The 15,878-nt window shown below is 41.9% G+C and overlaps 1 protein-coding gene across 1 annotated transcript; it reads right to left on the bottom strand.

Annotated features, from left to right (window-relative positions):
• Nucleotides 1-6,899: 6,899 nt before the first annotated feature.
• Nucleotides 6,900-9,577, bottom strand: LOC107983760 (cornifin-A). The gene is made up of 2 exons (XM_016998758.2): nt 9,247-9,577; nt 6,900-7,858 (listed from the first exon to the last, which is right to left on the bottom strand). The coding sequence occupies exons 1-2, from the start codon at nt 9,436-9,438 to the stop codon at nt 7,352-7,354; spliced, it is 699 nt and encodes a 232-aa protein (XP_016854247.1). The 5' UTR covers nt 9,439-9,577; the 3' UTR covers nt 6,900-7,351.
• Nucleotides 9,578-15,878: the final 6,301 nt, after the last annotated feature.

The raw sequence follows: 15,878 nt of genomic DNA, 5'->3' as shown, positions 1-15,878 counted from the left end.
ATTATTATTATTAAAACTGCGTGGTAACATTTATTTATTTATTTACAGTATTTATATTCCGCCCTTCTTTCTCACCCCGAAGGGGACTCAGGGCGGATCACATTATAACACACATAGGGCAAACATTCAATGCCCATAAACACATCAAACAGAGACTGAGAGACACACGCAGAGGCAAGTTAACCTTCTTCTGAGGGGATGTTCGTTTCTGGCCACAGGGGGGAGCAGCTGCTTCATCATCCACTCTGACGGCACTTCCTCACTCCAGGTCGTAAATTAGTTAATCTTGCCTCCCCACTTTATAAGTGGTACCTTATCTCCTACTTGATAGATGCAACTATCTTTCGGGTTGCTAGGTCAGCAACGAGCAGGGGCTATTTTTTATTTTTAATTGATGGGTGCTCACCCCGCCACGGGCTGGCCTCGATCTCATGACCTCATGGTCAGAGTGATTTAAGGCAGCTGCTCAACAGCTGCGCCACATCCATTGTTCATAAGAAATACAATCAGATTGTTACAACTAGCACACAACTCCTTTATTGCAACATATTGATGTTGGTTCTTGTCAAGTAGCATCAAGTCGGCTTCATGGTGACACTGAATGGAAGACCTCATTGAACTATGTGCAACAACAACCTTTCTGGGCAGAGTTTACAGTGCAGCTTTCTGCTGGGATGAACATTTTTTTCCAGTGAATTGTGAATCATGCCTTTTGTTCTTTTTTATAGGTCTCCAACTTGCACTGAAGAATGTATAGACACATCTTCCCCAACAGTCGATGAAACAAAACAGGCTCAAGAATCCATGCATTTTTGGAAGTTGGGAAGGAGGTGTTTTCTATCAGAAGGAATTATGATTTTTTTTCCTCCCTGGGGGGGGGGGGGGGACTTAGCAATTGTGAAAAAAGGACTGTGTATGTGGTTTTTATTTAGTCTGAAACCTTATCAGGTTGAGATTGTAGGGTTTATGAGAGCTCAGGGATTGAATCCTGCAAGTGCCTTACACATTGTATGGTGCGTCCGAAGTCAGAGACACTTTTATCTAATTTAGATAAACAGAGTGAAAATTGTATTTGTGGTATTGTTGAAAATACAAGTGCAACCATATTGCCTGTCCATTTGGTCACATGTCAACTTCTACATCAGTTGTATAGTGTTGCCATTGAACTCATGGGTTAGGAAGCTCAACCCATATGGTAAAAGTAAATGTTACACAAACCCAAAGATCTGGTTTGTGAAGGTTGGTGAAGGTGGCAATAGATGACCGGTCTGCAGAATAAATGCTGCTTAACACCACTAAATCTCCATGGCTACATGTTATGGAATCCTGGGGATTGTAGTTCGGATTCCATAGCACTGAGTTCAAGTGGTGTCAAACAGCATTCATTTTACAGTGTAGATCAGCAGTTTCCAACCTGTGGTCTATGGACCACTAGTGGTCTGCAAGAACTGAAATATGGTCCATGGCCTCACCGTTACTACTACAGATAATATTTTCTCTTGGTGTCTTTGGTTTCAGGCCTGTTCCTGGGGTTATCTGGGGTGCTGATTCAGAAAATTGCATTGGATAGACCACATCTGCTCGAGATTATTAAATATGGTTTTCTGTGGGTGAGCAGATGGTGACTACTGGATGGCATATGTTCTGTATCAGAAATTAAAGCTGATGTGGTCTATCCAATGCAGTTTTCTGAATCAGCACCCCAAATAAACAAACTGAATCTAAAGTTGACCAAAAACAGATTCGTAATCCTTTTGGTACTAATGTTGGCGAGTGGTCCCTGGTCAAAAAAGAGTTGGGAATCACGGGTGTAGATGAATCCACCCCTTCTCTTATTTTTCTCCATTTTTATGGTCAGAATAAAACCCACCTCTATCTAGATCAAGCCCATCCAAATGAAAAACAAACAAACAACCCAGTCTCTTTATATGGCTGTAAGAGCTTCTCTCCTTCAGATACTTTGGACTTTAGATTCTAGAATGGTGGGTGGGAGTTAAAGTGCAACATATCTGAAGGACCCAGATCCAGAATATCATGTAGAATAAGCCCTTAGTAAATAGAAACTGGGTAGCAATAAAAGACTTCATTAAGCCAGGCTTTAGTGCAGCTGGTTAAATCATCAGCTGCAATAAAATCATGTCAGTCAAGAGGTTGACAGTTTGAAGTCTGGGTCAGGGTGAGCTCCTGACTTTTAGCCCAGCTTCCACCTACCTAGTGGGTTGAAAGCAAAATGTGAGTAGATAAATAGGCATTGCTTAAAAAGTGGGGAGGTATTAAGGCACTCATAAAAGTAAATGCCAGCCAATAAAAAAGGAGGAAATTATGAAGGTAGATGGAGCAACAGCACCCCCAGTGGCCGGAATCGAGCAAGAAAGCCTCCAAGAAAGTCGATGGGGTTGTTGTTGTTTATTCGTTCAGTCACTTCTGACTCTTCATAACCTCATGGACCAGTCCACACCAGAGCTTCCTGTTGGGCATCGCCACTCCCAGCTCCTTCATGGTCAAGCCAGCCACTTCAAGGATACCGTCCATCCATCTTGCTCTTCCTGAAGATGGGGAAAAACCCTATATCCTTTATCTATGTTCAGTTGTCTATCTTCTCTGTGTATAAAATGACATTGAATGTTTGCCGCATATGTATATTCTGTGATCCACCCTGAGTCCCCTTTGGGGTGAGAAGAAAGGGCGGAATATAAATACTGTAAATAAAACAAATAAAACAAATAAGCACGAAGAAAATAACTCATCACTTGCTCCGAGAATAAAATTAGCTATTTTCTGAAAAGAATGTGTTTTTTTAAATGCAAAACGAATTTTGTGCAGAAGAAATCCCAATCTGTGATTTTTCACATTTCACATTTCAAAGACCATCTTGGAACAGGTAGAAAATGCTTAAAATTACTCATCGCTTTCTTTGAGAATAAAACCAGCTGTTTCCTGTTTTGAAAACAATGTCCTTTGTGGAAAGTGAATTTTGTACAGAAGAAGATATGAACTGGGTTTTATTTTTTTTTGCACTGAAAATATTTTGTGAATTTTGTGCAGAATAAATCCCAAAATGCGAATTTTCGCATTTTGAATACTATCTTGGAAAGGTGAAAAAAGATGGTTAAAATTGCTTCCATTAGTGAAGAATTGCATCTCTGGTTGAAGGAAGGTGTCTTCTGCTGGTGGATGAAGATCTCCAATAGCCACCACAAATCAGAAAAGTAGATGACATAGAGACCTCTCTAATGCCACCCTGCGTTTGGAGACTGGCTTTATGAGGGCAGAGGCCAGGGTGTGGGTGGCCATACTCGTGTTCCCCTTGGTCTTGCCCCACTAAACATGGAAGATGAATTCCAATCCTCATGGGATTCATAATTTCAGGATTGTTGTTGTTGGGAATCACCCTGGACTACTCAAGTCTAAATGTAGTCAGATAGATGATAGAGTTAGATTGAGGGAATCCTTTCCCTGTTTCCAAAGCATGCCTAGACAGGCTTTACTGTGTTTCACTCTATCCTGTGTACGTCACATCCCTTACTTTGAAGTTAGTAGAAATGTGAATCTTTAGGGACACTAACTTCCCATTGGTCAGAATTTCTTTTATGGCCCCAATAAACTGAACCATGAGGTTGGAACCATTTTGGTTCAGTCTCTTCTCCCTTTGTTCTTCTAGCTAACAACACGTCTCGCCATCCCTCCTGGCAAGATGTAACTATTTAGATGTTTGTTATTTTTCCTTTCTTATTTTTCCTTAGAAACCAGTCTAGAGTAGACTAGACAGCTCCCAAGCCTTTCTATCTACAATGGAGTTCTTTTTTCCTGAATAAATACTTTTTGAACTTTTACTGAGACTCTGCAGTCCATTGCAATCCTAAATAGTCAAAGGCTTCTCTTGCTCACCCCGTGTAAGTAACTGCTGAATTTCAAAGCTTTGCTTTTGCTGCTCTGCTGATTTTTGGTGGAATCTCCCCCAGAGAGGGTTAAATTGAGTCTAACTGCTCAGAGATTGCCACAATAGTTGTGTGTTTTCCGGGCTGTATGGCCATGTTCCAGAAATATTCTCTTCTGATGTTTCGCCCACATCTATGGTAGGCATCCTCAGAGGTTGTGAGGCATGGAGAAACCAAGCAAGGAAGGTTTATATATCTGTGGAAGGTCCAGGATGGGGGAAAGAACTCTTGTCTGTTGGAGCCTGGAAAACACACAACAACACTGTGATTCTGGCCATGAAAGCCTTCGACAACACATTATTCATAATTTCCTTTATAGGAAAACACCATTGACTATACGGCAATAACCATCACATGATTTTGATGAATCAGGATAAGGGAGATTTGGACAAGAAGAATGAAGTTTACTTATGCCATGGATCTAAAAGAAAACTGTCTAAAAATGATACATAAATGGTATTTGACCCCCCAAAACCTAAGTGTAATGTACAAACAAGCCAACAATAAATGTTGGAAATGTAAGATCAAGGAGGGCACATTTTACCATTGTTGGTGGACTTGTAATAAAGCAAAAGAATTCTGGAATATGGTGCATGGTGAAAGTCAGAAAATTTTAAAGATGAACTATTCAATGAAATCAGAGACTTACCTTTTGGGCATTCTGGATAAAGACATTTTTCAGGATATCAATAAAGAAAAACTAGTTATATTCTTGTCAACGGTAGCAAGGATGGTCTTTGCAAAGATGTGGAAGATGGAGAAGATACCAGATAGAGAAGATTGGTTAAAAAAAGTATGGGAGATAAAAGATATGGACCAGCTAACATACTATCTGAAGAGAAATACTGGCAAGGGCATAAAGAAGACTGTCTGGTCGATATTTGAAGAGTATATGAATTTAAAGTACAATCCTTAAAGAATAGTAGGGGAAAAAATTTCTTTTTAAGCAAACGGGAGAGAATTAAAAAGAAGTAGAATAAAAGAAAATTGAACAGGAACAAGAGTTAAACGGAAGTTCAAAAAACTTTTTTTCTTTTTCTCTAGGACTTTTATTATTATTATTATTATTATTATTAATTTTTTGTTTTGTCTCTCTTTCTATTTTTCTTAACTTTCCTATAAATATTGTTCCCCCTCTTTCGATGTATAAGTAGCTTGAAAACTTCTAATAAAAATTATTACAAAAAAAGGATAAGGATATCGCCTCTCCCCACATTTGCATTTTGTGTGTTGTGTATTTTTATGGCATGTTGATGTACACCGATTTGAATGTGCTTTTTAATGTGTGCACAAGCTGTATGTAAAAATTTGTAAATAGACATGAATAAAATGCAGAAACAAATGCATTCATATGCATATGCATTTTCAAGATGGAGACATCAGTTCCACCCTCCTCCAAGCTGATATTTAATTTATAGAGATCATAATCTTTTCATTGAACATAATGGGTTTTACTGGTGAATGGGAAATACACATGAAACAACCATTTCTATTTGCAGTGTTGTGTCTATCTACATGGAGGCACTCCACACTCCAAACCACTGATCTAACAAAGCTTTTCTTACAACAAATAGAAGACGAACTTCTGGCAAAAGTGCTGGAGGATGTAGAGATTTCTAGAGGAAACATATTTCCCATATGATCAAATCCAATTTGGATCCATTGTTCTTGTCAGTGTTGTGTTATGATCAGAGCCAGTCCAACAATGAGGCGAATTAAGCGGTCGCTTGGGGCGCAAAACATACGGGGGCGCAGTCGAGACTGCTTTTTCTGTTGATTTCTTGTAAAACATGATGTTTTGGTGCTTAATTTGTAAAATCTTAATGTAATTTGATGTCTAATAAGCTTTCCCTTAATCCCTTCTTATTATCCAACATTTTCGCTTATCCAATGCTTTTATTTTTCAGTGATTGGTTGGGGGGCGGGGGCGCCAAAATTCTGTTCGCTTACACTTGAATAATACCTAGGGCCGGCTCTGGTCATGATCACTGATGGGATGATATGGAGACATCATCCTGCTAGTACAGTAATTCCCAACCTTTTTTTGACCAGGGATCACTTGACCAGGGACCAATCTCCAACATTAGTGCTAAAAGGGTTAAGAATCAGTTTTTGGTCAACTTTAGATTCAGTTTGGTTATCTGGGGTGCTGATTCAGAAAATTGCCTTGGATAGATTACATCAGCTCTAGTTTCCGATACAGAACATATGCCATCCAGAAGTTGCCCACAGAAAACCATATTTAATAATCTAGAGCTGATGTGGTCTATCCAAGACAATTTTCTGAACAGGCCTAAAAATGAAGACACCAAGAATTATTTTTGGGTTGGACTGTGTTATTATCCGTAGTAGTAACAGTGATGCCACAGACTATATTTTTGTTCTTGTGGACCACTGGTGGTCCATGGACCACAGGTTGGGAATCATTGTGCTAGTAGAAGACACCTCCATCAAACATCTCTCTGGTGATTGCTAAGTGTTACAACTACAAAAATAATCCTTTGGACATGTCATTGGGCAGACAAATGTGGATATGTAGTGAATGTGAGAAGGTCATAAGTCAGGAACCCTCAAAGTATAATCAGGAAACCATAAAATGGTGATTGTCCCATGATCTTGGAAGGAGAAGAAAGCCCTTTCTCTTACTGAGTTGAGATGTGTGTGATTTATGATCCCGGGTACAATTGACCTGCAATGTAAAACATAATCATGTAGAACCTTCCAGCATCCCTTCTGTGTACTAGCAATAAAGTTCGTTGGAAAAAAGGGAGACTATTCATTGAACGATAATACTTACATTAAGGTAGATTGATGCCTTTGCGACTGTGGCAATTGTGCCGCAATTGTAAACATGAATACCAGGATATGGATATGTAATTGCTCAATGGGATGACAACCACAGCTGCTTTGGGTCCCAAATGGGAGAAATACTTAAAGAAGAACAACACTTAGACAACAGAATGATCATCGAGCAGGCATTGTTTTTATATATTCATACCATATACATATAGTTAGAACTTGGAGCATTATAAGAGGAAGCTCTTTGCAGGGATAGACTTTACAGGTATGCCGTTTGATAACATTCACCTATCACAAAGGACAACCAAAGGTGAATGTTTACTCCAAGGTAAAGGCTTGCAAAGCAAAAGCAGAGCATCTGTTGATGTCAACGGAACAAGACTGCCTGGAAGCAGATCCACCGTCACTTGGATGCGTCAATTTCTGGATTCTGTCTTCATTGTCGCAAGCATTAGAGAAGGTGGGAAGATGAAGAGGCAGCAAGAAGCGGTTGTAATAATGCCCACATCTGCATGGATGTCCACCAAGGTGGGTCATCGAAGGTACATTTCAGCATCAATTGTGTGTTCTTCTCCTTGTCGTAGGCCCTCGAGGAAATGGTTTCCAGTGGTCTCTCAGAAGCCTTTGGGATTCTGAGGTGGACAGCACTGCTGAGGAGGTGGGCATTGGGGTATGCAGCATTGCTCAGGAGGTGGACAGCATTTCTGGGGGGGTGGGCAACACTCCTGAGGTGGTGGACAACATTGCTGAGGAGGAGGTGGACAACATTGTTGAGGAGGAGGTGGACAACATTGCTGAGGAGGAGGTGGACAACATTGCTGAGGAGGAGGTGGACAACATTGTTGAGGAGGTGGTGGACAACATTTCTGAGGAGGTGGTGGACAACATTTCTGAGGAGGAGGAGGACAGCACTCCTGAGGAGGAGGACAGCATTTCTGTGGAGGAGGAGGACAACATTTCTGAGGAGGTGGACAACACTCCTGTGGAGGTGGACAGCACTTCTGGGGAGGTGGACAGCACTCCTGAGGGGGAGGGACAGTTTTCTTGCACTGGGGAGGTGCCTTGCAAGGTTGCGTGCACTGGAAGCTATCAGAGGACATCTTCTGAAGATTTAGAGACACCTAGAAGACAACGAAGAGAACACAGTCAATCTCTCTATCAGTTGATGGCAACGGTTCTCAAAGTGTGCTCCATGGAGACCTTGGGGCTCCATAAATACATTCTTATAGTCCACCACCATCTCCCCGAAGGGACTCAGGGCAGCTTACATATGTGTCAAAATGCCCACAAAACATAAAAGCAAAACAATCTATTAAAAAAAACACAATTAAAATAAGAGCATAGTAAAAGATAACTTTGGTAAAATCAAGAGAACATCAAGTGTTTCAAAAACCAATCCTTTTTCATTGGCCCGATCGCCATAAGGAAGGCACTGGGGGCGGGACTAGGAATGTTAATGGGCGGGAGATGGAGAACATAGAAATCTTGGAAATGTAGTTTGGGAAGGCAAGGCCCCCTGCGGCAGAGAATGCAAAAGGCCCTGCCCTAAACTACATTTCCCAGAATGCAGGGCTAAGCATTTTGAACAGAGACCACCTTGACCAGGGACTACTTGACCAGGAACAACTTTAACCAGAGACCAGTTTGACCAGGGACCACTTGACAAGGGACCACTTTAACCAGAGACCACTTGACCAGGGACCACTTTGACCAGGAACCACTTAGACCAGGGACCACTTTGACCTGGGACCACTTTGACCAGGAACCACTTTTAGTACCAAAAACATTACAAATCAAATTTTGGTCAACTTTAGATCCAGTTTGGTTATTTGGGGCGCTGATTTAGAAAATTGCATTGGATAGACCACATCAGCTCTAGTTTCTGATACAAAACATATGTCATCCAGTAGTCGCCTTCTGCTTGCCCACAGAAAACCAAATTTATTAAGCCACAGAACCATAAGACGGTTACGCGACACCAGTTGTTCTCGTTGAAACGGTCCAGTAACAGTGAGGACCATATTTTACTTCTTGTGGACCTCTGGTTTGGGAACCACTGCTCTGTCTCCATTTATATTTCTGTAGCTATCTATCCATCATCTATTTTCTTCTCTTTCACTATCTCTCTAAGGAAGAGTGAGAATTTGGATCCTATTATTACCCCCAACCAGGGTCAATGGATCAACTGAATTTTCCCATGTGTTGGCCAACTATTCAACGATTGATCCAATGGGTTGAACTAGGATTTGGCCAAAGGATTCAGACTGGATGGTTTCAAAAGAACATTCCCAAAATAATAATAATGCCCCCACCCCCAAGATTGCATTTCTGGAACCCATTCTAAAGCTTCACAAGAAAATATTAAACTCTGTCTTGAGCATCCAATATGGTATATTTTGGATAACCTGCTCCTCGGGGATCTCTCCAAGACCCCACTTGATCGAGGGGGGAAAAAACGAACCCCATTTCAATTTTGTGACAAATTAGGAAAATACCAAAGTCTACTTACCACAAGGAAGGCAGAATCAAGACTGAACACGGTGCGTTGCAGCAAAGCGGAGTGAGGAGCCTGGGGAGATGAGGAGTGATTTATATGCCACCCGAAAGTGGATGTTTGCATAGAAAAAAGCCTATGATGCACATGCCTCAAAACATTTAGGGAACGCCCTCCCTGGTCCTTGTGCAATCTAAGCCTATTCATGTGGCATCTGTCATAGGGCTAAGCCTTATTTCCATTTGGCTAGCAAGGTTTGCTTTGAGGCTAGAATATTAACATACTCAGCAACAACTCCACCTAGAGATTCAACAAAAGAGTAATATTGTGGACATTATCTGTCTGATCTCCCCCCTTGTTTCTTTAACAGAAGAAATGGAATGTACTTACTCAACATGTTCCTGAGACGAAAAACCCACGAGACGATAACGGGAGACTCCCGGGAAAAATATACCAGTCGTTCAGAGTTAACGTCGCTCTGAGTCCTCCAAGGGGTGAGAAGAGCGGGATATAAATGAAGTAAATCAATGGTTCCCAACCTGTGGTCTGTGGACTGCCAGTGGTCCGCAAGAACTAAATATGGTCCACGTCCTCACCGTTACTATACTGTTGCAATGAGAGTGACTGGTCTCACAAAACCATCTTATAGTGCCGAAGCACTATTGTCAGCTCTTGAAAGCTATAGGACTCAAAGCAGGCTCACACAGGCAGTTCCGTGGAAATGCTTTATTGAAGACCTTCTTTACAAGTTGAAAACGTAGCTAGAACTAACGTATTCCCGCCAAACTCCAAGTATATCAACCTCCTACCCTTTTCATATTCACACATATCTGTTATGTAGTCCTTTCCCAGGCTTGAAAAACCAGAACAGGCCATAAAACCCATCCTCCTGGCCAGATGGCTCTTATCAATTAGATTATCTCCCACCCCCCATTGCTCTGATGGGATGTGGAGAGTTCAGCTGTTATGAGTGCTGGGCTTTCACATCCTGACAACTATAGGGTGAGCAGTTGGTCACTACCGGATGGCATCTGTTCTGTATCAGAAACTAGAGCTGATGTGGTCTATCCAATGCAATTTTCCCAATCAGCACCCCAGATAACCAAACCGAATCTAAAGTTGAGCAAAAACTGATTTGTAACCCTTTTGGTACTAAAAGTGGTTCCTGGTCAAGTGGTCCCTGGTGAAGGGGCCACTTGAGTAGGGACTGCTTTGAGCAGGGACCACACTCCAATATTAGTAACAAAAGTGTTATGAATCTGTCTTTGGTCAACTTTAGATTTGGTTTGGTTATTTGGGATGCTGATTCAGAAAATTGCATTGGATAGACCACATCAGCTCTTGTTTTTGACACAGAACATATGCCATCCAGTAGTAACCATCTGCTTGCCCACAGAAAACCATATATAAGCACCCCAAAATAACTAAACCGAGTCTAAAGTTGACCAAAGACTGATTTATAACCCTTTGGTACTAATGTTGGAGTGTGGTCCCTTGTCAAGTGGTCCCTGATCAAAGTGATCCCTGGTCAGGTTGATGTGGTCTATCCAATGCAATTTTCTGAATCAGCACCCAAAATAAAGAAACCAAATCTAAAGTTGACCAAAAACTGATTCGTAACCCTTTTAGAGGCAACGGTGTAGTAACAGTGAGACCACGGACCATATTTTCGTTCCTGTGGACCACTGGTGGTGTGCAGACCCCAGGTTGGGAGCCACTGAGTTAGATAAATGCAGAAGTAACCATGCAGATCCCAAGGTAACACTAAATGCCCTGATAGGTCAATGGTATTGTGTCCAATTGTGGGCTTCAGTATTTGATAAAGATATTCACAAACTGGAACACGTTTGGAGGAGGGCAACTCGTTGGACAAGAAGTCTGGAGTATATTTGATTTGGAGAGATTGAGAGCTGATATGATAGCCATTTAAACATTGGAAGGGTTGTCATGTGGAGGATGGAGCATGTCTTCTGCTGCTCCAGAGACTAGAACATGATTAAAGGGATTCAAGTTACAAGGAAAAAGATTCTACAGGAAAAACTATGTTCGACCATGAAATGGACTGCCTTGGATGGTGGTGGACTCTCTTTCAAGTTACAAGGAAAAAGATTCCACCAGGAAGAACCTTATGTTCGACCATGAAATGGACTGCCTTGGAGGGTGGTGGGCTTCCAACAGAGACCTTCCAACAGAGGTTAGTGGCCATTTCTGGAAGTGATATACTGTTACTTGTGTAGTTCTTGAATCCAAGGGGGTTGGACTAGCTGGTCCTTGCCGTTCCTTCCAACTCGATGATTCCCAAAGGGGGTTAAACATTTCTGTTGGCTCTTTTACAGCTTGGACAAAATCCAGGCAGACCCATCACCTCATGGAAGCAACCAGTTGACTCTACTTCCAAAATTGGAGAACGACTTCCTCTTGATGTTCCACTACCATCTACAAAGCTTCTTTGGACAGCTGAGGACCCTCTTGTTGAAGGTATGGAGACCATGGATGATTGTGGTGAGAGAGGTGGAAAAAGTAAGCCTAATTCCACCAAAGTTTAATGGAACCGTATCTCGATTATGTCGGTTTCGAGTTCATCCAATTCTTATTTTGTTCTCATACACAGGAATGACACATTTCAAAGGCTCAAATCCTATTGTTAGGTCTCAATCCAATAAGTCTAGTGGCTCTACTTAAGTTGGGACTATTGTTAGTCTCAGTTGATGTAGAGCCACTGGACCTACGAACTGACTCATCTTAAAACATGATTCAGTGGGTCTACTCAAGCTGGGAGTCTCCACAGACGTTTCCAGTCTTCAGGACAGGAGACAAGTTCAAACATTGTATGATGATGGCTACAATTATGGCTAAAATTATGGACTAATTAATTTATTTCTTAAGTACATAAAGACCCAGCCAATTCGTAATTAGAGGAAATGGAAGTAGATGCATCATCTTTGGGAATACTGTCTTCCAGGTTGTATCTTCCACTCCTGTCCACACCTCTGTTGTTCAACACTTCCTGGTCAAACACTTGGAATATTGGACTTGCTGATGTAGCGTCAAAGAACATCATGGCTCAAGATTCGGGTTGGACTGGTTGTGGAACAAAATGAGGCGCCATGATCTAATCCTGCTTTACTAAAACTAACAAAAAAGTGCATAATTGAGTGAAGATGTCAGCACCAAAGCAGACCTAAAGACAGACATTCCTCTTGAAGAGTCACCAATTTAGGTTCTCTTGGTCTATATACTTTTTCCTGGAAAGTCTTCACTGACATTGGCATTAACTCTGAAGTGATCAAGTTCTTCCACTGGAGCTCTCAAAAGAATAATAGACCCTTAGAGTAGAAAGAAGTCAAAGGGGGAATCGGGTCCAATCACAAGGACCATCTAGTCTTAGTGGGTTGCATGTCCATAGCATGGTCAAATATTTCTATTTTCTTCTGGCGACATTTTTAGAAGGACTGCAAAGGGTGGTATTTTGGCCACATCACGAGGAGACAGGAAAGCTTGGAAAAGATCACGATGCTGGGGAAAATGGAAGGAAAAAGGAAGAGAGGCCGACCAAGGGCGAGATGGATGGACGGTATCCTTGAAGGGACTGGGTTGACGTTGAAGGAACTGGGCGGCGGTGACAGCCGACAGGGAGCTCTGGTGTGGACTGGTCCATGAGGTCACCAAGAGTCGGAGATGACTAAACAACTGAGCAGCAGCAGCAAAGGGTGGTATTCTAAGCTGTATGGACATATGGAGTGCTATCTATACGGTATAGGGCTCACAAATAGAAAAACAATTGCTGAAATATGTAAGTGTGGGAGATGTTGGGAGCCATAACACTGGCCAAGACCCATTTTGATGTCTCAAATATTAGCGATGTTTCTGGGTATATTTGACCAGCTGATTCCAAACATTCCATCAGCTCTAGTTTTGGAGATCCAGAACATATGCTATATACCAGTCTTCATTTGCTTGCTCATAGAACAGTGGTTCTTAACCTGTAGGTCCTCAATGTTTTGGCCTTCAACTCCCAGAAATCCTAACAGCTGGTGAACTGGCTGGGATTTCTGGGAATTATAGGCCGATACACCTGGAGACCCACAGGTTGAGAAACCTTGTCATAGAAAATCATGGTAGCCATATCTAAGAAACTAATCCAGGGGTTCCCAAACTAAGGCCCGTGGGCTGGATGCAGCCCTCCAAGGTCATTTACATGGCCCCTGTCCTAAACTTTAGACTTAGGGTTGACTGAGATCTGAGATGACTTGAAGGCACATAACAACAATAATCCTAACTTTGAACTATTTCGTCATAGTCAGGCCCCCCAACCGTTCGAGGGACTATGAACCGGACCTCTATTTAAAAAGTTTGAGGACCCCTGAACTAGTCTATCCAATGCAATTTTCTGAATCAGCACCCCAAATAATTCTAGGAACAGGCTTAAAAACCAAGGCACCAAGAATATGTGTGTGTGTTGGGTTGTGTCATCGATGTATGACCTATACCAGGGGTCCTCAAACTTTTAAAGTGGAGGGCCGATTCACAGTCCCTCAGACTATGATGAAATAGTCCAAAATTAAGATTGTTGTTGTTGTGTGCCTTCAAGTCATTTCAGACTTAGGTCAACCCGAAGTCTAAAGTTTAGGACAGAGGCCAGGTCAATGACCTTGGAGGGCCTTAGTTTGGGGATCCCTGATCTAGATGATTTCATAAGACCATAGGTAAACAAAGAGACCTCCAAACACCATCTAGATGGTTTCATAAGACTATAGGTAAGGAAAGGGGCCCCGAAAGGCCGTCTAGACAATCTCATAAAACCCTAGGTAAGGAAAGGGACTTTCAAAGGCGATCTAGACGGTCTCATAGGACCATAGGTAAGCAAAGAGACCTCCAAAAGCCATCTAGATGGTCCCATAAGGCCGTAGCTAAGCAAAGAGACCTCCAAAGACCATCTAGATGATCTCATAAGACCATAGGTAAGGAAAAAGACCTCCAAGGACCAGGTAGGTCAACCCTAAGTCTAAAGTTTAGAACAGGGGCCAGGTCAATGACCTTGGAGGGCCACATCCAGCCCCCAGGCCTTAGTTTGGGGACCCCTGACCTATACTTTGCCCACTTCTGTTGGAATCGATGTCCGTCAATTGGGCAACCAAGGAAGGAAGGAAAAGGCAATCGAGTAAAGGGTGTCAAAACTATTATTTCCCTATGAATCTGTCACTGGGGTGTTAATCTGGTCACCAAATATCCTGGTCGCCGAAAGGAATGTTCCTTTCCAAAAGGTAATTGCATTTGCACCATGTTTAATGAATATCCTGATGTCACCCAAACAGGTTTTGATTGCAAAAATATTGGTTGCTCATCCAGAAGACATCCCCCCGTCTTTTCAGCTTGGGCAGATGACATTGTTCTTATGCAAATCGGGGCCTGAGGACACTTTATAAATAGTCTATCCCTTCAAAGGGCCTGCATACTAATTTCTGCATATCCTCATCCGAGACGCAGCTCTTCCTTCCTGCAGGTAATCATATGATATTGAACATTTCTTGGAATGGGACGTGCTTTCCGTAGAGATTGACTTCCAAATGAAGTTTAGGGAAATTATCTCATTGAAGGACAGGTGATTCGGGGGAAAACTATACCCCCCGAGATAAACCTGGTTGGATGTAAAGATCTTCAGGGGACCTCTTGGTGGTTGATACCAGATTGTGAAAGTAGGAATGGAAAGGATTTGAATAAGTTTCCAGTGCTTTTAAACAGAAATTAGGGGTACAGTGTTCCCTCACTACTTTACGGTTCACTTTTTGTGGACTCGCTGTTTCGTGGTTTTTCAATAAACACTGAAAGAATATAACAAACCATAAAAATATTATTTTTCTTTCCTTTCTCTCTCTTTCTCCTTCCTTCCTAAGGAGAATCCAAAGGGAGAGAAAAGGAGGCTAAAACAGCTTTGTGAGATTGTAAACAACACAGTCGGACAGCATCAGTGAGATTGTAAACAACACAAATATAGTGTTCCTACTTTGCGGATTTTCGCTTTTCGCGGGTGGTCCTGGAACTTAACCCCCGTTATAAGAGAGGGAACACTGTATATCAAATGGCAAGAAACCGTTCTGTTTTCATGCTGTTTTCACTATGAATTTCAGGTACTCCCTATTTTATTTTCAGGAAGATCCGGGTTGGGGGGGGGGGGGATTTGGATTCATAATTTGGGATCCGGAGTTCTGTTTCTGTTTAGTTTGGGGAAGAATTTTCCTTAAAGCAGAATGTGTGTGTGTGTGTGTGTTGGGGGGGGGGGGGCACACCTGAAATTCGAAAGGAAAACAGAATGGATTCCTGCCATTTCGTACACCCTAATAGAAATCTATGCTTTGAAAGGCAAGTTTAGGTAATTATCCTTAATTATGAGTAGTTGGGATCCTGTAGGGAATTTACATCTTCAGAGGTGGACTTAAGTCCTGTAAAAATGAGAATCAGACCCATAACATCCATATCCAGTAACAGGTTGCTGTTATATTAATATACCAGCTGTGCCCGGCCACGCGTTGCTGTGGCATAGTCTGGTTGTATGAAAAATAAAGTAATGAGAAGCATCAGTGCTAATCAAGCTGGGTTACAAAGAGATTTATATACAGTAGAGTCTCACTTATCCAAGCTAAATGGGC

Source organism: Anolis carolinensis, unplaced genomic scaffold (genome assembly GCF_035594765.1).
Source record: "Anolis carolinensis isolate JA03-04 unplaced genomic scaffold, rAnoCar3.1.pri scaffold_14, whole genome shotgun sequence".
NCBI classification, from domain to species: domain Eukaryota; kingdom Metazoa; phylum Chordata; class Lepidosauria; order Squamata; family Dactyloidae; genus Anolis; species Anolis carolinensis.
The sequence above is the reverse complement of the archived record's forward strand: the minus strand, read 5'-3'. Positions and strand labels throughout refer to the sequence as shown.

What these genes read in the sequence shown, in the direction of transcription:
- LOC107983760 (XM_016998758.2), bottom strand. Translation starts at nt 9,438, where the DNA reads ATGAATAGGCTTAGATTGCACAAGGACCAGGGAGGGCGTTCCCTAAAT. An exon ending in TTGATTCTGCCTTCCTTGTG is followed by an intron (nt 7,859 to 9,246) that starts GTAAGTAGACTT and finishes GTTGTCTTCTAG; the next exon opens with GTGTCTCTAAATCTTCAGAA.